Source organism: Alternaria alternata (genome assembly GCF_001642055.1).
Source record: "Alternaria alternata strain SRC1lrK2f unplaced genomic scaffold CC77scaffold_1, whole genome shotgun sequence".
NCBI lineage: Eukaryota > Fungi > Ascomycota > Dothideomycetes > Pleosporales > Pleosporaceae > Alternaria > Alternaria alternata.
Genome location: NW_017306190.1, coordinates 1,451,601 through 1,472,797, shown reverse-complemented (window position 1 = coordinate 1,472,797; position 21,197 = coordinate 1,451,601). Strand labels below are relative to the sequence as shown.

Sequence of the window (21,197 nt, the reverse complement as noted above, 5' to 3'; positions counted from 1 at the left end):
TGCGGGTACAAGGATGGTAGGGCAGTTGTGGAGATGTGCTTTGAGGATGGTAGGGCAGTTGTGAAGCTGTGTTTTGAGGATGGAAGCAGGCTGCCAAGCGCTCATGTACTTCGAGTCGTCGGATAGCTGGCATGATCGAATTGATGTTCCGGTCATCCAAAAAGAGAGTAATGGTCAGTCCTAACGAGACTCTAGAACCAGACTACAGCTTCTTCGTGACCGCGCTTTTCTCTCCATTGCTTTATTTGATGCCCGAGGATCGAAGGCGGCAGCGGTGTATTCCAATTACCAATCGTGTAAGGTTGCAGCTTAAAATGATCAAGAACGTCGGAAGGTTTCCAGAAATGAGAGTCGTTATTTGCGCCGCCCCTAATGTACAAATAGCAGCCATGCTTCACGAGAGCATGCTGAGGTCGAGGCTGACCAGGCCATGGCTGCACCTGTTCCAGACGGTACCCCTCGGCTCGCTGCACAAGTTGCAACACTTCCAAGCAGGGTGGTGGGGAGGTCAAAAAATAGCCAGCTTCGAATCGTGGATATGTGTTGTTGTGATGCTGCAGTCGAGTAGTGGCACGACACTGGATACCAATCCGCAGTGTCGATAGATATGGGCCCCTCTGCAGCAGCACGCAAATCAAACGTTCTGTATTAGTCCACCCTTTTTTCACTCCGTCATACTCACCAAGATCTCCAGGAACAGTTTCAATGAGGATCGTGACATGTTTGACGAATCGGGCAAACAGTGTGTCCAAGGGCAGCGTATGGAGTCTTTGGTGTATTGGCGATATTCGTTGACCTGGTAGTGCATCAACAACGAGATCGCTTTGAAGAACATCTTCATCGGAAACTGTCATAGAGATTCCATCCTTTTCGATGGCTTCAAGATACTCTTCTCGCAAGCGAGGATGGGTATGGAGCAAGTTGAGATTGGGCGCGTTATGGACACGGTAATGAAAGCAACATGGAACGAATAGCCTGGTGAAACGCCATACAGGGTCGTCCTCAGCTTTCACATATGAGTAGATGAGATTTCGCAATTCGCGAGGGAGTGCAAGAAAAGGTGGGAGTGGAGGCGCAGGGTCGGCCATGGTGGGAACGCGACATTGATGGTAGAAGGAGCAACAACGCGTTCACGATTTTAGCCTGCAGCTGGGCACTAGCCACGCGCAGCGTCATAGTTAGTGGCAAGCGTCATAGTATGCAGCTAAAGAGCGAATGAAAAATACATAAGAACATTCAATTGTGTCAACCCGTCTTGCGCATAACGTTTCAATTAACCTTCAACTGATTAGACGGTTTTGTGGTGGTTGAAGATGTCACATAATTACTACATACACATAACTATACACTTCCATTAGGTACCTGCACCGCACCGTTCTCTTTCGTTCCCTCCAAAGACTCACCCCAGATTTGCTTGACAAGCTGTTTCTTATTAATCTTGCCCATCGCATTCCTTGGGATCGTGTCCACAACCTTCATCTCTTGCGGGATTTTGTAATTTGCGAGTATTTCCTTCAGCGCCCGCCTCATATCCAATGCAGACCACGCTTTGCCGCCCTTGCCGGCGGTCTTGCCTTGCTCAGAAAGCACTACTACTGCAGCAACTTTCTGACCCCAAGCCTCTGATGGGAGGCCGACAACGGCAACTTCGTCGACTTGGGGAAGGGAAAGCATCTCGCGTTCGATTTCCAAGGCAGAAACCTTCTCGCCACCAGTCTTGATGATGTCCGCTGATTTACGTCCGTGGATAAAGTAGAGAGGGCCTTTAGCCCAGGCTTGGTCGCTCTTGCCCGCTCCGCCAACATTCCTCCGGACAGCGACATCGCCAGTCTTGAACCATTTGCCTTGTCCGTCCGCGTCCTCTGTGAACTCTTTAGACGTGGCTTCGGGGTTCTTCCAGTACTCTCTAAAGATGGTCGGACCGCGCAGTTGAATTTCACCCTGGCGTTCGCGTTCTGTCACAGGATCGACTTCTTCACCCACTTGTATAACCTCGCCAGTCTCGGTGTCTACCAAACGCGCTTGCACCGAAGGAAGCGGCCAGCCTACAGAGCCGTCGACGCGATCTGTGAAATCTAGTCCACACGAAAGCGCCATACCTACTTCGGTCATGCCATATCGCTCTAGCAGCACGTTGCCTCCACTGAGCTCCGTCCATGCAGACTTGACCGGCGTGGGTAGGGCAGCGGACCCTGAGATATTTAGGCGCATGTTGGACGGGTGGAGGGCGGTCTTGGTCGCGGCTTGGAGTTGGGGCGAGAGAGTAGGATGCGATGCGAGCAGGCGCGTATATATGGTTGGGACGACGGTAAGGAAGGTAATGGGCTTCTTGGCTGGATCGGGATTCGGCAGGAAGGGAGCTGCCAGGCGATCCCATACAGCGGTTGCGTTGAAGGGAAACTGGAACTCGATAGTGCTACCAGCGAAGAGAGGCGTAAGTAGCGCGTTAACGGTGCCGTGGATGTGATGCAAGGGAAGTACATGTAACAGCACGTCCTCTTTGCTGTAGTTCCACGCTTCCAGCAGCGATCGCGACTGAGCCGTCAAGACGTCCTGAGGCAGTAGAACGCCTTTCGGTCTGTTTGTTGTGCCAGACGTGTAGAGCATCATGCCGCCCTTGTCACTTGTGGGCTCCTCGAGCGTGACATAGTCGTCTGTCTTGCCCATCATTATCTTCTCCTGCTTGTAGTTGATGGGCTTGGTCTCCATGCCCTCTTTGAGCACATCGTCGGCTTGGCTTTGGAACTTCTCAGACGAGAGAAGCATGAGCGACTCGCTCTGGTCGATGATGTAACGCAACTCGTGAGCTGGGAAGGTTGGCGATAGCGGTACGGCGATGGCGTGTGCGGCCAGGATGGACAGCAGCGTCACTATGTGCACATTAGCTTCTTCTACTCCTCGTCGTCGTCGCTGCACACAAGGCCAGAGGAATGCGCACCTACATAGTCGTATCCGTTTTCCACCAGAAAGGATATCCGTTGGCCCTCTGCGCTCTGCCCACCGCAATTCCGTTGCAGCTTGTCCTTTGCAGCAGCGACATCGTTTACAAGCTCCCCGTACGTGAAGGATCGCCCAGACAAAGAGTGGACTACAGCGGTGCTCTGCGCATCGTGTTTCTTGATGGCTTCGAAAACGGGTAGGCGGGGTAGCGTGGATGCCATTCTCACGGTATACAGGGGAGTGTGTGCGAAAGGTTGGCAGCAATGGCTGGTGTATGTCGACAAGGATATTTTGTGTCGTGTGAGGGTGCGAGCGAAGAGATTACGCGCCCACATCGCGGCAGAGAGATGTCCCGGATCAGCGCAATTGATGCAGGTTTCGAGCCTTCGGAGTACGGCAAATCGGTGGGAGATGTGCTGTGTTCAGGGCCGAGTCATGTTGATGATATCACTTGGATTCCGGCCCGAAGCACCAGAATTGCCTTCTCGAGCGCTGCTTGGAGAATTACAGATGCTCTTATAGTCGTCAATCAAGACTCATACACGGTCATCTGGTCGTTGCGTGGCTTCAATGGCTGCAATGGCTCGTCTGACCGCGCATCAAACTTTCGGAATCATGACGTGACGCCTTCCGATTTCGCCTTGGCGCGTGCCTCGGCATGAATTCTGGGGCCGACACAACCCAAAACTTCCACCACTACGCTCCAGTATTCTCATTGGTTCTTCTTGACGGACCGTTCGACTAGGAGATACTCTCGTGGATGTTCATTCCAAGTACCGGCCTCGCTGCAAGGCGTTTCATGTCAGCCATGGCTCAGTCCATGACCCCAATGGAAGATGCTCTGCGGACCAAAGTATGTCAGACATCAAACACGCGACACGTCAGTCGAGTGTTCGAAAGTGCTTTCTGACATTCATAAGATTACAGAAGCTTTGAAGCCAACTTCGCTCGAGATCTTCAATGACTCACATAAGCATGCGCATCACAAAGCCATGCAAGGAGTCACCAGCAGAGAGACGCACTTCCGGTAACTATAGGTTCACGCTTTTACACCTTGTGAAGCCATGATCCTGACCCGCATAGGGTTTTCATCACCTCACCAGAGTTCAAAGGCAAGATGCAACTTGCACGCCACCGCATGATCAACTCCTTGATGAAGGAAGAACTGGCCAAAGAAGGCGGTATCCATGCGCTGCAACTCATTACCAGGACACCCGAAGAGGAAGAGGCCAGGAAACAGAAGGAAGCAGTCCAGGCATGAGTGCAGATTACTACAGATACCCAAAATGCACGACCATGGAAAGGGTTGGCGAGAAGCGACCGATGCAGCTGCGTGGGTAGACGAGAATACGACGGGGATTTGTATTACCTAGCCGTCACAAATAGAAGCGAGAGTGGTATTAGGGACACTGGTGTAGTCTAACCTGACGCCCGCAACGCTCATAGGTCACTTCGTATAGTCGTTCCTACGTAAAGCTTAGCAATCAAATACGATGCCTCAACAGCTCAGCAAAGAAGAAGACACAGACACCAGACCGCTAGTACTAGACTGCCAGTAGAGCATGCTCCAACTCCCTTCCCACTGCACAGCAGTTTCTGAACCTACAAAATAGCGTTGTATCAACGAGGAGGTGATCAAGCTTTTAGAAAGAGCTGTGTTGTATGCCACAAGGAGCGCACTTAGCTACCCGGATTGGCAACTTTCCCGTCGTGATGGACAACAGGCCACACAAAGCGGTGGCGATCATCGTCAGCAGCAAACCGCTAATACAGGCTCCACACTAACAGCAAGGGGATGCATCAGCCCTGAAGTGGCCCAATTGCGTATCGACCGGTCGATGCGATCTAACCAACCGGAGATTCCGGGCCATTGATAGTGAGATAGGTCCTAGCTTTCGACCAGATCCTAGCATACTCTGCAGTGTTTAGATGGCATCCTCGGTGATTCTTGTTGAAAAAATTGAGGAAGTGGATGGCAGTATTACCAAAATACAACTGAACGCGAAGGCATAGCACCACTATCACATAACATCCAGAGCAATACATGATGACATTCCTAACTCTAGCATACTTGAGATATGCGCATATCCATAAGCACCGACTTCATTTTCATCTGATGCGCTTCACTAGGGTATAAGTAAGAGAAATCCAAATCCACCTCTATTCTTTTTTTCGCAAAACCTTGTCCCGACTTTTAGACTGGAGAGAATCCCAACGAGCAATATGACCACCACACGTTCCCAGTCCTGTGACGTGAGTGCCTGTCGTACATACAAGAAACTCTCATTCATCTTCACCCACTACTTCTTTTGCAATGTTCCCTATTTTGTCGCCTGAATCAAGTATTTTTCGTGCCGCTGTCTGGATAGAAAAGCTTTCGCGTCGCATGTTCTGCACTGTCGACTCGAGTGTATGTGTCCTGGAGCGAAGACGACTGATTTCGGAACGGAGGACATTGATGATCTCTGTCTGCGATGGGATTGGGGTGTTCATGGTATCTGTCGAGTCGACAGACGACGGGACTGAATTGATACCAGGTTGCTGTTCCGCGACTACTGTCGGGGTAGGCTTCGGGGTACCTGCCACCATCGCTTCTTCTAGTAACCGAATCCTTTGTTCTAGCCCTGCCTTCTCCAGCTCCCATATCTTTTTGGCCTCGGCACTTTGTGACTGGAGCCGGTTTGCCATGTCCATGATCCGCACGTATTGTGCTCCATTAGCAACCAACTGCCGCCGAGCCTCGTCCCTACTCTGCTGTAGCTCTTCGATCTGACCTTCGAATGTCAAAATTTGCGCAAGCAGCCTTTCTTTCTCTTCTTTCAGGCTATTTATCTCTATGCCGCTAACTTCAAGCTTCTTCTCGAACGTGGCGCATTTAGTCTTCTGTCTCTCGAGATTCTGGAGCAAAGCGTCGTACTCGCGCTGCAGAGTCTGAAATTCAAACGTCTTGACACTGACCTGATGTTGGAGGTCCTGCAAGTCCGCATTTTGTATCGATGTCTGCGACGTTGTAGGTGGTGACATCGGTGGGAGGCTTTGCGAACTAGGAAATTTAAGTGAAGCCGGAGAAGGTAGAATAATCGAGGACGCAGATTGCGCTACCTGCATCGGGGATTGTGGAGGCGGATGTGTCGGCCCTGAAGACAGCGTGGTATTTTGTGAAGAGTTCCCCCCGTACGACGTTGTCCGGGGACTACTAAATTCGTCATATCCGTGGGGCGTCGAATGTTGCCTAGATGATGATGATTGTTCTTCATGGCCCTCTAGGTAGTCTCGAGCTCTTCTCATGTTGGAAGCGTTGTAAGGTGGCGACGGTGATCTTGGGTGATGCGACGATCGGTGCTCTATGTGCCTTTGCGGTCGAAAACCACCCTCATGCAATGAGCGAAGCGCCCGTTGCAGTGGCTCTTCACTCCGAGGACGTTCAGTTCCAGGCGGCTATTAGAACATATCAGCTTTGGCCTTGTAGATAGAGGAGGCGGGTGCTAAAACCTAGCGGTAAAAGCAGAGCTAGATAGAACGAACAACTTACTGAAGTGGGTAGGTCATGCTCTATACGCGTCAACTTTCGGACTCTATTGGCCAGCCTTCCCAAGTCCGCGGCAACCTTTTGGGGTGATGAGCACGAGTCTGTACATGCTTGTTCCTGGCAGTCCGGTGAGCAGCAAGTAATTGTCCCTGCTGCATGCGCCAGCTCAGGCCCGTGACCGAGACGCAAGTCCAAACCGCTATGCGGGAGACTGACCCGTTCAGTATCTCGGCAATGAACTGAAGGATCTTCTGTAATCGGCTCAGTTACGAAGACTGTCTTGGAAAGTGAGTATTGGCATTCCCGCACACCAATGAAATGGGAGCATCATGCGCCGGCTGTATGTCGGGCACCGCGCTTCCGCTTAACGCGCCAGATAGGTCAAAGCTAAGAGAGTTGTCATACCTGCGTGACTCGATGGCGGGATTTTCCTATGCCGGTGTTGGAAAACATCGTAGAAAGACCGGGCTCTGGGTTTCAGTATGCCTAGCGACACGACTGCCCGTACGGACGGCAATTGCTGCGTACAATTCGAAATTACAAGCTCTGCTAACGTGTTTCCGGACGAAACAGGGCGCGGCAGCAATCTTTGTTGGTCCAGGACGTAATCGCCGTGAGTATAGTGGCCGGCTCGTGGCGGGAGCGGGGATGGGTGCTGATTGATGAAGGCTGTAACATTCGGGCCGGCGCGCTTGGGCTGCACATCAATGGCGTTTCCATCCTCCCAAGGTCGTTTCCTGTTCGTGCGAGAGTCCATAGGTGAGGTTTGACTTCAAAGACCGAGTGCCGACGTTGTTGTCCGCCATTCGGAACCGTGGACTGTTGTATTAGCAGTGTTTTTAATGAGTGCTCGAATCGTGTGTCCTAGAGGACATACTCAGCGGCCAGAGAAAGCGACAGACGTAATACGAACTGGCGCTGGGTACCATTCGTGAGCTTGATCACTTTGAAATCTGCCGTGATTTCAAGATCTTGCTTCCAGTGGTTCGGCTTCTGAGACAAAAAACGGGTGGACAAGCAGGCGTAATGCCCACGAAGTATCCGGTGGCTCTTTGAAAAGAGGCGTATTAAAGAGGCCGAAGGTCAGCAATGTAGTATGTCAATGCATACGAAATACTCCGTCGGTAGTACCAACAGTCAGTCAGCGCCATTGCTACATTGACGCCTCTTCGTGCTTGATGGTCATGCCAAGTGAAAGCCAAGTTGCAAGCTAAGGAACCAACAAGAAGACGTACTATCAATGCTCTGGTAACGTCAGGCGCGGGTTGATGCAGTACTTCGATGGCGGCGTCGGAGCCGAAATGCCGATCCGTGGACGGGAAGCCAGGGACCTTCGCGAAGAATTGGCATGGACGACTTACAGCCAGCAACAGGGGAATCATGTGGGAGGATGGAGGCTGAGTAAGACGGATAGTTGATTATTGGTAATAGTGAGCGGAACTCATCCGAGATTAGCGTGGTCAGTCAGCACAGACCGTGTGAAGCTCTCTGTCACACCATCTGCGGAAGCTAGACTGGACATATCTCATGTCGTGTGATCGTCATGCGCTTGCAGTTCCACTGGGCAACTTATTGGAATTTAGAAAGTAGAAAAGGCCGACGTGAATGAAGACTTGAGCAGAGGCTATAGAGAACCTCGTATCATACTAATGAAGAGGCCGGTTGCGGAAATGTCGTAGTGTTCAGACCAAAGTAGAGTCCTCGGAGCATATGTCGATGTGTACTGCTATACGCAACCCATGTTGACGTACACAGTAAGTCTAGCTCACCCAGACAGGAATCCAACAATCTTTTGTCGCTGCGTCAACGCCAAGTGCCGTGCTTCCAAGTCTGCTCTGGCAACTTTCTTGTTTCACATCCGCCAAGCAGCATTCTGTCCATCAGCATCCACCCACTGTGTCGCGACATCCTGCGCAATCACTCGAAGCCGATTCTCGACCCAGTCTTTCTCCCTTGACACCACTTCAGTCTCAATTTTTTGCATTGTTTGCAACTCATCCAAGACCCCTTGTAGGATTGATGTGCATGCTTCGATTATGCATGCTATGCTTGATCCGGGTGTTGGTGAAGCTAGTCTGTTCAGGTCACGGGCGAGGGCAGTCAATTTTCGAGATAGCGTGGCGTTTTCGGCTTTCCACGCATCCCCAAGACCTTCAATCGTACCAAACGCCGTCTTGGCTCTACCATGGTCTTGTCGAGCGGACCGAACATCCTGGACCCAAAGAAGCCAGTGTTCGAATTCACCCACTAGACGTTGCAGTCGACCACCGGATTCGACCAATGACGGCAGTTCGTGAAGAGGCTCCGAGAGAATCTGTATGTGCTCAACAATTCCTAGAGATGAGCCGCCAGCACTCCACTCTAACAAAGACTGAAGATTCTTCTGCTCCTGTGCTGCACGTTCATTCTCTAACATGACTCCATATAAGCTAGCCACTTCTTCAAACTTTGTGTGCAAGCTACGCTTCGCGCTGATCTCCCAGCGTCTGCACACCTGCACCGATGATTCGTGCAGGAGGTGAAGTTGAAGTAGCTCTGATTGAAGACTGACTGTCTCTGGTGAAAGCGAGTACGATGGCGCTTGGGGCGCAGGGTTGATAAAAGTGGCAGTTGGGGCCTTCCCTACCTTTCGCGGTGTAAAGTGCTGTTGAAGCGTGCTGAAAGCTGGTCGATTAGTCTTCTTCGGCTCTTCTGGCCCAGCTTCTTTACGTCTCGACTGTGTTGCAAGAGGCTCTTCCGCCCTAGGCGTAGGACCGCTACTTGGTAGACTACTTGATGTTGCTGGTTTGGTCCGAGTACTGGCAGTGCGACTAATACCGGTGCTACGTATTGATGTCCTGGTGGCACCAGGGAGCGCATCTGAGGTTGTGCTGTTGGTCTTGGTGGTACGACTTGGTGCTATTTGTAGCGACTTTGGTCGTTCGGAAACTGTGTTTGACCTAGCAACATTCTGTCGTGGAGCTGATATGGTACTCGTCGATTGCGTCCGAGAATGACCGGAAAGACCTGATGGATGAGCTGGTTGTGATGTAGCAGCTGGTTTTCGCAAAGATTGCGATCGGCTCAGTCCTGCCTGTGGCCCCGCAAGCTTGCTTATTGAAGTTGGGGGTCGCATAGAACGAGCAGCACTCGTTTTTTCCGTATTTTCGGTGCGCTGAGATGATGGAGTGCCAGTTTGATACATTGATCGGGGTCGAAGACGTCCCGGTACTGCAATAGGGGCCTGGATTTCTTGTGTTGTTGATGCAGCTTCGGGTTGATCTTGCGACTCATGTAAGTTGTCTCCTGTATCTTCAGAGCCAGCATCTTGATCAGACACTTCTGGGAGTATACTCGACCGAGTATTGTATCTATGTTGACCAGGTTGGGGACTGGGTTGGGAGATGGTTAGTGAAGCCGGAAACATCGTGTGCCTAGGGTCACCCACAGTAAGCTACGACGAGTCTCCGTGTCACCTTGGAACGACGGTAGTTTACTCGATGAAGGACGCACGATACTACTCGTGCCCTGTCTTGCTGCTTGTTGATCGTTCTCAGCTGGAGTGACAGATGCAGCGGTCTACCTTCTGTTAGACGTTGCCTGCAACAGTACGGAGGCTAGGCTTACCCGGGTTCGTGCCGGCGCATGGCCGATCCTACCTATCTGCGAGCGTGGCTTTGCGTTCATCTTTGATGCAGGTCGCGGCTCGATTGTAGACGCGCGTTGGTAGCTTGGTTTGGTGTTGTTAGGTATGCACAAACACACAAAACATCGGGTGTTTACTTCCCGCCATGAGCGCGGACCATTGCGCTAACACCACATATGGCTAGAACCCTGACATATGGCAAGAGCAAGTCTGGCACAATATGGAAAGAGGAATGTCGTCAGAGTTCGTTATCTAGTGTATCTAAGCTGAGTGAGTGACCCAATGCATACTTGGAGAAATGGCTTTGTAATTCCATTCAACACGAAAGCGCAAATGATCGAAGGGCAGAATTGCTACTCTCTCCAATGTCCTCACAAGCTACCGCGGCGCGCTGGGAAAGAAACACCCTCGATAGCAGCATAGTCGACAAACCAGCTAACTCGGTCTCCACCCTTGTGGTTCACCAGACCGCATGGTAGTTGTTGACCCTCGTCGGTATCGAAAATTTGACGCATGATGTCCTTCTTTCCCCCGCCAGTTGCAACAAAGCCAATCTTAAGTCCGTGTTGCGCGACAGGAAGGGAGATGGTAATGCGCTTCGGGGGTGGCTTTGGAGAGTCGGAGATGGAAAGTACCCACGCCTCGGATTCGCGCAGGAGATCAGAGCCGGGAAACAGACTGCACGTGTGCCCGTCCGGTCCGCAGCCAAGCAGGAGCAGGTCGAATAGTGGCAGCTTTACGCTATCGCGCGCAGCGAAGACACTGACGAGCGTCTTTTCGTACTGGTCCGCCAGCTCTTGTACGTCATCGAGGTACTTGACGTCGATTGGGTACACCTTGGGCGTTCCCAACTCAGACGGTATCTTGTCGAGAAGCTCCTCCTTGACCAGCCTGTGGTTGCTATCCTCATGATCAAGGGGCACGGCGCGCTCGTCGGCGTAGAAGATCTCCCACTTGTCGAATTGTACCTTTCCCTCGCCATTGGTTTCCTTGAGAAGCGCTTGCGCAAGCGTCTTGGGCAGGGAGCCGCCGGAGACGGCAACACGGAAAACTTGGTGGCGCTCGAGCGCAGCGTTTTGGGCGTCGAGAACGTAGGTGCGCAGGCTCGGGGCGAGCTCAGCAGCGCTTTGAAAAGCGTATAGGTTCGGAGGCTTGCCCATGATGTTGATGTGTGTACTTGGTAGGTGTGGTGAAGATTGTAGGAGCGCGATGGAGGGGTTCGGAGAGGTGGGGCTCCCTAGCGATGTGCCGTTGTTTCGTTCGACAGCGGGCCGGTGACGATTGCCACGATAGTGACGTGAGCAGCTTTTGCGCGACGGTGCGACCTTTGTAAAAAATTGCGCAGGACGAAATGAACAGATGGCGGCTAAGGCTGCCTATGGGATCATTCTCATGGGCGATCGGGCCTCGATACCGCGTCCATTTTGAGCCAACCGTGCAGCTCCAACGCAGATGTCACCTTGCTCGTCTGGCCTGGAGTCTGCGCCATGCTGAGGAATGGTGCATGGCATCAGGGCATGGTATCAGAGGGTTATTGACGAAGAAAAGGAACGATATCCACAGTAGTTATGTGTTCACGCACATTCAGCCTGCGTGCACTGCACATGACCGTCGCTATCAAAGTGACCAATAACGTTGTCTGGACGGCAACAGAACCATAAGTGCTGATCCAGATGTGGATAAATCACCCGCGTATGTATCAGCTGCGCGCCCATCTCGAGACAAGAAGTTTACCATCTTGACGTCGCGTTCAACCTTCGTTGAGCCAGCTGCAATCGTGGAATTGACTGCACTAGTAACTGCTAAATCGATTTTGCATTTCTCCATATTCTAGGCCTGCAATCGGATCTTGTAGGACAAACCTATGGATGCCAAAAAGCTGATCTTTCCTAGGTAGATCTAGCAAAGCACCTGGAGGTGTTCGCGCTATTTCGTGTCAAGAGCGCTATTGGACGCTGTAGGATATGCTTCAGAGCACAGTTTAGCATAGCCGAACTCCTTAAGGTTATTTTGGCCACTTGCTTCGAATTGTTATAGTACTACTAAGTCAATGCGACTTGCAGGAGCTATGCCTGATTTCTCGTACGAGTGTGTCTTGGAATCGAACACGATCGATCTGAGCAGGTTTTCAATTCTGGGTCCCATATCAAGTTGATCACTAGTACACGCGCGGGGTCATGGCTACGACCGATGTTTTCTGCGCAAACCCGCAAATCACTCGGTATTTCATCCCCAGAGAACCTTTCTTATGCGCGTGAAAGACGCCATTTGTCACGTTACGGTACTGACGGGTGTGTCTGGCTTCGAAGCCCAGTGTCCGTCGCGCAGCATCGGGCGAGCAGGGCCATGAGAATGTGTTGCTTTTTCCTTCCATGTGTTGAAAAATCGGTTCTCTTTGTTGGCGATGGTAGCCTGGCCCTGATCATATACGTGGCCCTGCTTTATGCGGTACACGTCGGTAACTCCGTTGCCCGAGGCTTTGCTGCTGCCTGAATGGAGGCCCGGAACGCACACTGGCCAGGCAGCTCAGCTGACTATACCGACGGTGGAGCTCCGGGTTGTGTAACTGGCTGGTTCTCCACAGAACCATAGTATTAGCGGACTAGACAAAGTTCAGAAGAACCACGTTTCTTTTGCACGATAAACCCTCACCAAACCCGGCCGCCCCAATCTTTAAAAGAAAAAAGGTCCATCAGAATCTTCGACTCTTTGGCCCACAATTGGGGTGGCGATTATCTAGTCACCGGGTGCAACGTGGTCGCGGCCTGGACTCTTTGGGTGTCGTTCAGCTACGGCCATTTGGTTCTAGACCGCCCCCCGGCGGGATCTTGTGTGCACAACGGTGTAATGCAGGGCTGGTGCATTGTGTAAGATGCAGCGAATCCGGCTCTTGTCTTCGCAATGTTTACCGAGAGCGTTTGCTGTTACCTGGGTCGGAAGATGGTAGCACATGTATGCAGGTCCACGACTGCATGCTGGCGCTGGGGATGATGGAACTCTCCGGAACGCAACGTAAGCGCTTGTTGGACGGAGTCAGCGGCGCCGCACTGTGATTGTAGACTTTTGGAACGGGAGTGTATCTCTCCGGCGATTCTCGTGTGACGAGCACATTGTTTGCGTTGTTGTGCATCGTCGTGCGTCGTCGTCGTTTGCGAAAAGGTAGATTAGCCTGGCAAGAGGGTGCTGTAGTCGAGACGAGAACAGAAGAGTTTATTAGTAGAGTTTGCAACAACAGCGTTTCATTGTCGTGGCTGCAGGGCTCTGGAAGTCAGTATCAAAGGTTACAGGGTCCTATGAAGTTGGCGCGGTGGTTCCCCCAGGTTAATGGGGGGTTCATGGCCTTGATCTAGACCGCCAGCCCAACGGTTCGGCCCGCTTGACATCGACGATGGGCAGCAACAGGCTGCGAGGATTGCGGTTGCAAAGTCCGCGGTCAAGAGCTACTTTCAACGGATTATTGCAGAAACTGCCGCATTGGGGTGGTTGTTGGATGAGGGGCGTGAAGGGATCGTGATGGCATGGTGATGGATAGGTAACGAAGCCGGTGCTCGGCAGCCGGATGATGATGCATGCAAGGCAGGAGGCCGCGAGCTCCGGGGAGGCTGGCGGGCGGACACGTGACACGACACAGTCACAAACAGTGATTGCAGCGGAAAGAGAGACTGTGCAGGGCAGGAGCTGTTGCTAGGCGACACGCACACAGTCAGCGCCGGTGACGACGCGTGCGAGGCTCGGCAGGCAGTAGGCACCTCCTGTGAGCTCATGCAACGGCAAAGGCAAAGGCAAAGGCAAGTGCAAGAGGTAAAAATGCCATGTTGCAGCTATGCGGTTTCATCGAGCGATGAGAATGTTAATTATCAGTGTGATCTCGATGGGTGCCGGTCGCTATGCTGTGGGCGGGCAGGATTGGCTCGTGTGCGGGGGGGCAAGGGCAGCCACGATCGGGACCCAGTGGCCGATCGCAAACTGACTGTCTCAGCTCGGGCAAGGCCTGCAAAGCCTTCGGACCCAGCGTCTTGGGTGATTGAACTCACGTCCACGGCCCAAGCCATGCGCCAATCAGCCCGGCGCACTGCCCCGCCCAGCAAAGGGCCTGCAACTGGCCGATCTTGCATCGCTCGATAGCCGTACGAGCATATAGGCGACGGCGATTCCACATACCCAGCAGTGATTCAGACACCCGGTCATCCTACTCAAAGTCACCTACAAGCCCTATCATGAGCGCAGATCACCTAACACCCGAATCTCTCCCCACTGCTCCTTCCTGCTACTTCAGCATCCTGCCGGCCGTCCACTTCTCTCTCGAGACTCCCTCTCACAGCCCCATCTCCGACTACCAACCCTACACTCCCTCGGACCCCACCCATCCGCTGCTGGCCTTCCGCCCAGCACCACCTCTCTACATGACGAGCCCTTCAGACGCATCGCGTCTGCTGCAGCTGCAAACCCAGGCCGCCCACCGCCCGGCCCCTGAGCCCATCCAGCAACAGCGCACCTCGAGCACCTCGTCTTCCAGCTCAAACAGCTCCACCTCCAGCATGGGTCTTGGCTCCCCCTCAACTCTCTCCTGCTGCCGCTGTCGCCGCGAGTGCCTGGCGAACATGTACCAGATCGGCACCAACCGCTACTACTGCAGCCACTGCGCACGGATGACCGGCTACAGCGCTGGCTGAAACCCACCACCCAGCCTCCTATCTACTTTCTCTACACTATTATTGCCTAGCCAATAACCGCGACTACCGACAACCACTCCCGTCGCCCAAACCATTACACGCATACATAGACATCCGCTGTCACCCCTCGCCTCTATCGCCGTTTTGCTTTCACGCCGCGGCCGGGAGCTCCACAGGAGCCACGGGGAAATGTACCTGCAAGATTGCCCTTTGGCACATCTCGCTGAAGACGCCCATGGGCGCACTGTTCGCCTTGTCCGAATTGCCGACGTCTCGAGGACATCGGCCAACAACTGGCATAGTCAATCGCACTATGAGGAGGTAATCATGAAGCTGGCCTTTAGGTTACCACGCTGCAACAGCTGGCCTGCACGGCGATTTGAGCATATGATACCCCATTTGTACAATATCCTAGCATCAGTCGCGCAATGCGCTAATAGCAAATACGATTTTTCGCACCCACAACATTCCACGCTATGCATCGTGATCGTTTATTTGCCGCTTCAGTTTCCCCTCGACCTTCCGGACTATAGTCTTCTAACCAACATAGCCCTAGGCTGTTTACGGCACGTTTTCATGCTCGCCAAGGCTCTCTCAATATACAGCAAACTGCGCAGTACGATCCGACGATCTTCGGAAAATGCAAAACCCCGCGTGCACACAATCCGTTGTTTGCTAGTTCCCAATCACGTATAGCGTGAACTGTTAATCTGAACCTCGTCCGTCGAGCGCGCGGTCTTGTGACCTCCTGTCTTAGGAATTTACTACCCAACGCGGATAACAATAACCTCCATGTAAAACACACATCTTTCGTATTGTCGCACATGCTAGCAAAAGTCAAACATTGCGCAGAGTCAAGATGCAGCCTCAGGATCCGCTTGTCCCTTTCCAATCTGTCCTCCGCGGCGCACGACCCCCCGCTGTCATCCAGGCGTGTGGATGACTTACTCAGTCGACATGCGATTTTGCAATGTCCACGTCGGATCTTTCTGGGGATCTACCAGTCTCCTCTTTTTCCGCGTCAGCACTATTCTATTTGCAGTAGGGGAGTCGAAGGGGCGGGATGACATCGCTCGATGCCATGCGCCAGGCACGATGCAGGGCACGCTGATCCCCATGGCTGTAATTGTGGGTATGGGTTTTGTTGGAAATGCCATCGGCGGTCGATGGCGCGCCAGACGGGTGATGCACGGAGAGTTTGTAATTGACCGGTCAATAGCGTCTGCTTTCTTCTCAAGTGGTCGCTCGGTGGTTTTGTCGCACATTAATCAGGAGAAAAGAATACGTGGGGGGCCCCAGAGCCATGCCTTGAGGATCGAGAGATCGTGAACGCGCATGCAAAAGAACCGTTTTACGGGGTAAACCGGGTCGAAGGCCGCTGGATTCTGTTGGCTGGGTGAGCTCTGAAGTTTACTGACCCAAGGTTCCTGGACTGTTTGACACATGCGTGTGGCTGCGTCGTCTTTGGTTCGGCAATAAGGTTCGTTATCAGTATCAGTTATCAACTTATCGGCCATGGAGAGCGCGGAATGATGCCTGCGAGGTTTCCTCCAGCATCATCCTGCCTATTTCCCGCTGCGCGAACATCATCGTGATGATCTCTTCGCATACCCAGCGGAACGCCGTTTCGCATTGCCAATCACGCTACTTTGCTCCAAGGAACATCCATAAGGTCACACACCCCGTATTCCCGCGATCCAACGCCGCATCGGCCTTGTTCCTCTTAGCGTCGGCACTAGCTGCACATAACGTCTGGCATGCATCGACGATGCTGGCATGACATCGAAGATCTCCCGTGCATGATGCAGTTTGCAAGCTTTCTCCCGTCCACCGTGCACTTTGCTGCCACGCCCTTGGTGGCTGAATATGCGACTCGCGTTGTTTTCTGTGGACCAGCATCGGATCAGCATGGCATGAGCGATGGTCAACGTAAACATATGGGTAGATCAGTCGCCTGCGGGTAACGCACCCGCGGGTTCCTTGTGGAAGCATCGACGATGACGGGCAAATCATCAGGACAGACCATCCCGTCCAACGTGTGTCATCCCGTTCTCCCTTCTTTCGCGGAATGCGCAATGCTTCAAAAAGCATCGAACGCTGCGAAAGCCAACCAGGATGACGAGAGCCCCTCGTCAGGCAAGGGAGCTAGCCGACACATGCCATCCGTGCACACGGAGAAAAACCGACTCCGCTATAACCGTTGCGCCATGAAACCTTGCAAAAGAACCTGCTTTCTGGCCGCTCCGCTGCGTCTAGACCCTTCAGACCCTGCCGGGTAGCTTGACGTAAGCCCTTGCATCCTGCGCTATATAGTGGGCTACTCTCACGCGCTGTCGCGTGCGATCGGTTTGACACCTGAGGATCACCTGTTTCTGGCATCTACGGACCATGTTGCTGCGGGAAGGTAGCAGTAAACACCGGGACACGACATGCCAGTTGCGTGCGCTCGATGCCGTGCAGCATCATATCGCGATATACCGGAAGACTAGGTATTATGGGGAAGAAAAAAGCCTGCAGTCACCCACCCACTTCGCCGACTCCTATTCCGTTGCCCGGGGAAAAAACACACGATGTGTCTTCATGGCGTAGTGCAGCAAGATCGATCGATGCTGTCAATGTAGCTTGCAATGTCGACGTCCAGTTCCCCACGCTAGCAATTTTCTCTTCTTTTCACTTCTGTAACACCGGAGTAAAAAAGCACATGTCCGTTCCCTTCGCTGCATCGGAGAAATCTGCTGGAGATCATGCTACTCGGACATTCGGATATGCTTTCTTCTCGAAGCGCTCTGTGCGCGATGAACAGAAGGAACGGCAGAAAGAATACCACCGCGAACACTATCTAATGAGCACAGCAAGCGGGTAGCTATGACAACCCGAAGGATTGACGTCGTTCCCAGAACAAATGTACATATGCTAAACAACATGTTATTTTCGTTGCGGACAGTTTTTATCCCGACGCGTGAGCCGCAACGCTCTTGGTGAGATCGATCGATGCACCTTGCGTCGAGCAGACTGAACGTCCTTGCAATCTCTTCGCTTCGAGCTGTTCGTCGATCTGATCCACTCGCTGGCTGGACGCTGGCTGCCAAGAATATAGTCGGTCAGACTGGATATGCACCAGTCTGACAAGGCCTTGTCATCGTTACGAGCACCACGCAATGATGTCTCTAATTCTATGAAAGCTGACGAACGACGGTTGCAGACTGTAGAAATTGTATTAGATACGCTAGAAACATAACGTTCATTCGTCATATGAATGCTAGACCACGTTCACCGTACATATACCGCTCGTTATCTATGGCCACATAATGCCGTTTCCATCGAAGCTAACTCCACTGAGGTCAGTCCTGACATCAAGCGGGTAGTCAGCCGTCTTGAGGTCTCTCCTCCAGGACTGCATCCTCTTGCTGTGCGCCCTCTCGGACACGCTCAGCTCACGTTTGGCCATGCGGGATGTTGAGTAACCACCAAGGTCTCCAGCGACACAGTGACTTACGCCACCCCAGGTCGAGTCAGCCACAGCCTTCCAGATAGCAGTCACATCAACTGTCATAGCTTTGGTATACAGAATACGGCAGTCAGAAGGCTCGTAGACGAATTGGAGAGGGGTGTTTGTCTCATCTCCATCGCGGATGCCGTCACGGAAGTTGACGTTGATAGCGTTGTTGGAAGAGCGGTAGAAAACTGTATTGTCATAGTACTCGCCTAGTTCAGTGGTGTTGAGTTGAGCACCCTCTTCGGGTGTAGAGAGCTCCTCGACAGTGTACTGGGCGAGAGATTGGATGTAGTTCCAGGGGAAGTTGTTCGTTCCCTTGACACCACCGACGGCTTGGGTGATACCCTCACGTGGGCGACCCCCGAGAGAGATATACTTGACGCCGGCGCGTTGACGCATGAGTTCCGAGAAGATGGTACAGGTTGACGCGCAGTACCCATCGGTAACGACGACAACGTCCTCGGCGGCGAAAGGAGCCTGGGTGTAGTTTGAAAGTGGACCATAACCGTGGACGTAGATACCGCCCGAGTTTAGTGGGATGAGTGTATCACTGAGATTCCACCGGAAGAGGTTGGTGAAATTGTCGCCCTTTTGCTCGAGACCAGGGCCAAACTTGTCCTGCCAGCTCTCGAAGTTCTCGCTGTTGACATCAAGATCAGATCGGTAGTTGAAGACAGACGAAACCACACCATCAACCAGCTCAGCAAGTGTTTCGTTCTGGCTGTCGAGCACGCGCGGTACACCCTCAGCAGCTTCAGAGAACTTGCGGTTCAGAATCTCGGTGGCCTCGAAAGCACGGTAACGATCAGCAGCCGCGTGGTCGATGTCTTGTGGGAAAAGAAGTTTGTACAAGTCGTAGCCGAGCAGAATGGTTCCACCTCCGTTAGCAGAAACATCAATAACGAGCTTCTTCTTTCCGGCAGACTTGGCCGCGGCGAGGAAGTTGGCAGCAGTAGCTTGGAATTCCTCCTGTGCGTCGATACCGACGAAAGATGGCACGGAGAGTACAGCAACATCGGAGTAGTCGTCCTCGAGGAAGTAACCGCCAATTAAGTTATGAGCTTCGCGGAAAACTGGTGGTGGGTATCCAGGTGCGGGGATAGTGGGCACCGGTGTAGCCGAAGTAGTAGCGGAAGGTGTAGGGGTGGCTGAGGTCGAGTTGGAAGGCGTTGGCTCCTCAGTTTGGGTTGGGCCAGTAAACCAGAGTTTGTACAGGCTCTCTCCGTCGGTGATACCATCGAATGGGATCAAGACTTTAGCAAAGTTGTCGTAGGTACGGCTGGTACCGTTCTCGAATGTAAGCTCGGTAGTGGGACCTGGGTAAATCCAGCGACCACGACCAGAACCTGCAAAGGTACCGATACCAGATCCGACAGGGCCAAGAGACACGGTCGCGAGCTCGTAGAAGACGTTATTGTACAACGCATCTCGGTCTTGGAGAGATCCATACTGAGCCCAGTTCTCCAGGAAGTCTTTGGCGTCCTCGCCATCAATATGTGTGATGGGTGAGGGTGTGAAAGTGGCGCTGCCGAGTGACTCGGCCAGTACGTCCGCATAGACATAAGGCTGAGGAAGCTCCTTTCCGTCGCTGGACACAGATACAAGCGGCACTGGACGGGCGAAGTTGAAGACTGTGCCTACAACGTCAGGGACGTACACAAAGTGACCATCGTGGGTGCTTTGCAAGAGAGTGTAGAGCTCAAATCCGAACTATCCTGGTTTAGCTCATACTCTTGATATCAGATCATGGACAGAAACTTACCTCGTACTCATTCTCATACGCTCCAGAGGTAACCTTGGCTCTGATCTCCTCGAGCTCGCCCCAAATGTCGACTGGTGGCTGCACCTTCTCGGCATACTCGGCTGGAGGGTCCTTCAGCCAGACCGTGTTACTCTGCCATCTGAAGTAAGGAACAACGCCGTCTACCAGGGCGAGAGCAGCGCTCTGGTTGAAGGGGACAGAGTTGATACAATCCCATGCAAGCTCAGCAGGTACAGTGGCAGTACCTGCAGTAATGTTCTTGCCGGCAATCGCAGCGCCAACTTGGGCACAAGGACTTGCCGCATTGTATTGTCGCGCATGGACGTGAGGTGCAACTGGCGAGGAAAGCGCAACTGAGGCCAGCGAGAGGCCCGCGACGGCATTGAAAAGGGAAGCCATGATTTCAACCCAAGCAACACGACAAACAGCTTAAAAAGCTAATTCCAAGCTCACCGTGCCATCTCGTCAATTGAACGACCTCAACCATTTTATACCTGCACAGCCTGTCCCACGGACCTGGTAGCAAACTTGCGCGTTCAAAAGGCAATAGACATCATAGCTGCAGGTGCTACCCTGTACTTGCCATCGCTAGACCCGTGTAGAACGAGGCGAACAATGCTCTGGCGAATCAGCGAGGCGGATGTGATAGGAACTAGATTAAGAGCAACGGGCCTTGCATGCATGCATAGTTGCTCAAAAAGGAAGGCCGTGGTATGCTTGGTACTCTGAGCGATTGACGATCGCCTCCGGAACGGCATCGCGGTTCGGAGAAAAGTCATGTATGTACCCCAGGGTTACCTTGATTGACTGATGGCAAGAGCTTGGGATCGGAAGAGATGCAATGGTAATACTGCGACCCTGCTTTACACGCAAAAGCCACTTAGAACGTTGAATTGCCCGCCGTTGTAACGCCGATTGAAGCTTCGTGGAGTTGCTGAAGCTTTACACGCCTTGGGCCTCGCGACGCTAGTCGACTTCGCTACGCTGGAAGAGGCAGGCGCGAACTGCGAGGTGCCGCTTCGTCCTATCAACAATTTGAACATTCATCCCCGCTCTTGCGATATCAGTTGCCGAAAGCGACTTGGTCGTTCGGGCATCCATGAGTCATGACGGAGATGCAATGCATTCGTGTGGCTAGTAGAATGTAGTACCGCTCGACCAAGAGAATGGCA

At 52.7% G+C, this 21,197-nt stretch overlaps 10 protein-coding genes across 10 annotated transcripts; 3 read left to right on the top strand and 7 right to left on the bottom strand.

The window, feature by feature from the left end:
- Window positions 1-158: 158 nt before the first annotated feature.
- Window positions 159-1,120, bottom strand: CC77DRAFT_32699 (hypothetical protein). Its single transcript, XM_018531259.1, has one exon. It carries the CDS (start codon window positions 1,086-1,088, stop codon window positions 192-194), a length of 897 nt encoding a protein of 298 aa, XP_018391655.1. The 5' UTR covers window positions 1,089-1,120; the 3' UTR covers window positions 159-191.
- Window positions 1,121-1,257: 137 nt separating this feature from the next.
- CC77DRAFT_1015556 (acetyl-CoA synthetase-like protein) lies at window positions 1,258-3,515 on the bottom strand. The gene is made up of 2 exons (XM_018524051.1): window positions 2,939-3,515; window positions 1,258-2,870 (listed from the first exon to the last, which is right to left on the bottom strand). The coding sequence occupies exons 1-2, from the start codon at window positions 3,159-3,161 to the stop codon at window positions 1,342-1,344; spliced, it is 1,752 nt and encodes a 583-aa protein (XP_018391654.1). The 5' UTR covers window positions 3,162-3,515; the 3' UTR covers window positions 1,258-1,341.
- Window positions 3,516-3,681: 166 nt separating this feature from the next.
- Window positions 3,682-4,422, top strand: CC77DRAFT_1015555 (bola-like protein). Its single transcript, XM_018524050.1, has 3 exons — window positions 3,682-3,793; window positions 3,861-3,967; window positions 4,024-4,422. Exons 1-3 carry the CDS (start codon window positions 3,749-3,751, stop codon window positions 4,199-4,201), a joined length of 330 nt encoding a protein of 109 aa, XP_018391653.1. The 5' UTR covers window positions 3,682-3,748; the 3' UTR covers window positions 4,202-4,422.
- An 801-nt stretch (window positions 4,423-5,223) lies between these two features.
- On the bottom strand, window positions 5,224-5,964 carry CC77DRAFT_1056326 (hypothetical protein; the record flags this gene model as incomplete). Its single annotated transcript, XM_018527898.1, has 1 exon — window positions 5,224-5,964. The coding sequence occupies one exon, from the start codon at window positions 5,962-5,964 to the stop codon at window positions 5,224-5,226; it is 741 nt and encodes a 246-aa protein (XP_018391652.1).
- Window positions 5,965-6,309: 345 nt separating this feature from the next.
- CC77DRAFT_31899 (hypothetical protein) lies at window positions 6,310-7,434 on the bottom strand. Its single transcript, XM_018531241.1, has 3 exons — window positions 7,396-7,434; window positions 6,875-7,288; window positions 6,310-6,720 (listed from the first exon to the last, which is right to left on the bottom strand). Exons 2-3 carry the CDS (start codon window positions 7,224-7,226, stop codon window positions 6,392-6,394), a joined length of 681 nt encoding a protein of 226 aa, XP_018391651.1. The 5' UTR covers window positions 7,227-7,288; window positions 7,396-7,434; the 3' UTR covers window positions 6,310-6,391.
- Window positions 7,435-8,104: 670 nt separating this feature from the next.
- On the bottom strand, window positions 8,105-10,238 carry CC77DRAFT_32377 (hypothetical protein). The gene is made up of 3 exons (XM_018531257.1): window positions 10,108-10,238; window positions 9,897-9,984; window positions 8,105-9,840 (listed from the first exon to the last, which is right to left on the bottom strand). The coding sequence occupies exons 1-3, from the start codon at window positions 10,133-10,135 to the stop codon at window positions 8,322-8,324; spliced, it is 1,635 nt and encodes a 544-aa protein (XP_018391650.1). The 5' UTR covers window positions 10,136-10,238; the 3' UTR covers window positions 8,105-8,321.
- On the bottom strand, window positions 10,053-11,661 carry CC77DRAFT_30905 (6-phosphogluconolactonase). Its single transcript, XM_018531191.1, has one exon. The coding sequence runs from the start codon at window positions 11,252-11,254 to the stop codon at window positions 10,466-10,468; it is 789 nt and encodes a 262-aa protein (XP_018391649.1). The 5' UTR covers window positions 11,255-11,661; the 3' UTR covers window positions 10,053-10,465.
- A 2,452-nt stretch (window positions 11,662-14,113) lies between these two features.
- Window positions 14,114-15,253, top strand: CC77DRAFT_1015551 (hypothetical protein). Its single transcript, XM_018524049.1, has one exon. The coding sequence runs from the start codon at window positions 14,312-14,314 to the stop codon at window positions 14,765-14,767; it is 456 nt and encodes a 151-aa protein (XP_018391648.1). The 5' UTR covers window positions 14,114-14,311; the 3' UTR covers window positions 14,768-15,253.
- Window positions 15,254-15,584: 331 nt separating this feature from the next.
- CC77DRAFT_31650 (hypothetical protein) lies at window positions 15,585-16,253 on the top strand. The gene has a single exon (XM_018531218.1). It carries the CDS (start codon window positions 15,707-15,709, stop codon window positions 16,094-16,096), a length of 390 nt encoding a protein of 129 aa, XP_018391647.1. The 5' UTR covers window positions 15,585-15,706; the 3' UTR covers window positions 16,097-16,253.
- A 1,711-nt stretch (window positions 16,254-17,964) lies between these two features.
- Window positions 17,965-20,476, bottom strand: CC77DRAFT_1015550 (hypothetical protein). The gene is made up of 2 exons (XM_018524048.1): window positions 20,026-20,476; window positions 17,965-19,973 (listed from the first exon to the last, which is right to left on the bottom strand). The coding sequence occupies exons 1-2, from the start codon at window positions 20,422-20,424 to the stop codon at window positions 18,063-18,065; spliced, it is 2,310 nt and encodes a 769-aa protein (XP_018391646.1). The 5' UTR covers window positions 20,425-20,476; the 3' UTR covers window positions 17,965-18,062.
- Window positions 20,477-21,197: the final 721 nt, after the last annotated feature.

Coding starts and splice junctions, on each gene's coding strand:
- CC77DRAFT_32699 (XM_018531259.1), bottom strand. CDS start 1,088: ATGGCCGACCCTGCGCCTCCACTCCCACCTTTTCTTGCACTCCCTCGC.
- CC77DRAFT_1015556 (XM_018524051.1), bottom strand. CDS start 3,161: ATGGCATCCACGCTACCCCGCCTACCCGTTTTCGAAGCCATCAAGAAA. Junction 2,871..2,938: donor AAACGGATACGACTATGTAG/GTGCGCATTCCT, acceptor ATGTGCACATAG/TGACGCTGCTGTCCATCCTG.
- CC77DRAFT_1015555 (XM_018524050.1), top strand. CDS start 3,749: ATGGCTCAGTCCATGACCCCAATGGAAGATGCTCTGCGGACCAAA. Junction 3,794..3,860: donor AAGATGCTCTGCGGACCAAA/GTATGTCAGACA, acceptor GACATTCATAAG/ATTACAGAAGCTTTGAAGCC. Junction 3,968..4,023: donor AGCAGAGAGACGCACTTCCG/GTAACTATAGGT, acceptor TGACCCGCATAG/GGTTTTCATCACCTCACCAG.
- CC77DRAFT_31899 (XM_018531241.1), bottom strand. CDS start 7,226: ATGGACTCTCGCACGAACAGGAAACGACCTTGGGAGGATGGAAACGCC. Junction 6,721..6,874: donor CCCGCCATCGAGTCACGCAG/GTATGACAACTC, acceptor AGCCGATTACAG/AAGATCCTTCAGTTCATTGC.
- CC77DRAFT_32377 (XM_018531257.1), bottom strand. CDS start 10,135: ATGAACGCAAAGCCACGCTCGCAGATAG. Junction 9,985..10,107: donor AAAGCCACGCTCGCAGATAG/GTAGGATCGGCC, acceptor ATCAACAAGCAG/CAAGACAGGGCACGAGTAGT. Junction 9,841..9,896: donor GAGACTCGTCGTAGCTTACT/GTGGGTGACCCT, acceptor CTCCCAACCCAG/TCCCCAACCTGGTCAACATA.
- CC77DRAFT_30905 (XM_018531191.1), bottom strand. CDS start 11,254: ATGGGCAAGCCTCCGAACCTATACGCTTTTCAAAGCGCTGCTGAGCTC.
- CC77DRAFT_1015551 (XM_018524049.1), top strand. CDS start 14,312: ATGAGCGCAGATCACCTAACACCCGAATCTCTCCCCACTGCTCCTTCC.
- CC77DRAFT_31650 (XM_018531218.1), top strand. CDS start 15,707: ATGACTTACTCAGTCGACATGCGATTTTGCAATGTCCACGTCGGATCT.
- CC77DRAFT_1015550 (XM_018524048.1), bottom strand. CDS start 20,424: ATGGCTTCCCTTTTCAATGCCGTCGCGGGCCTCTCGCTGGCCTCAGTT. Junction 19,974..20,025: donor CGTATGAGAATGAGTACGAG/GTAAGTTTCTGT, acceptor AAACCAGGATAG/TTCGGATTTGAGCTCTACAC.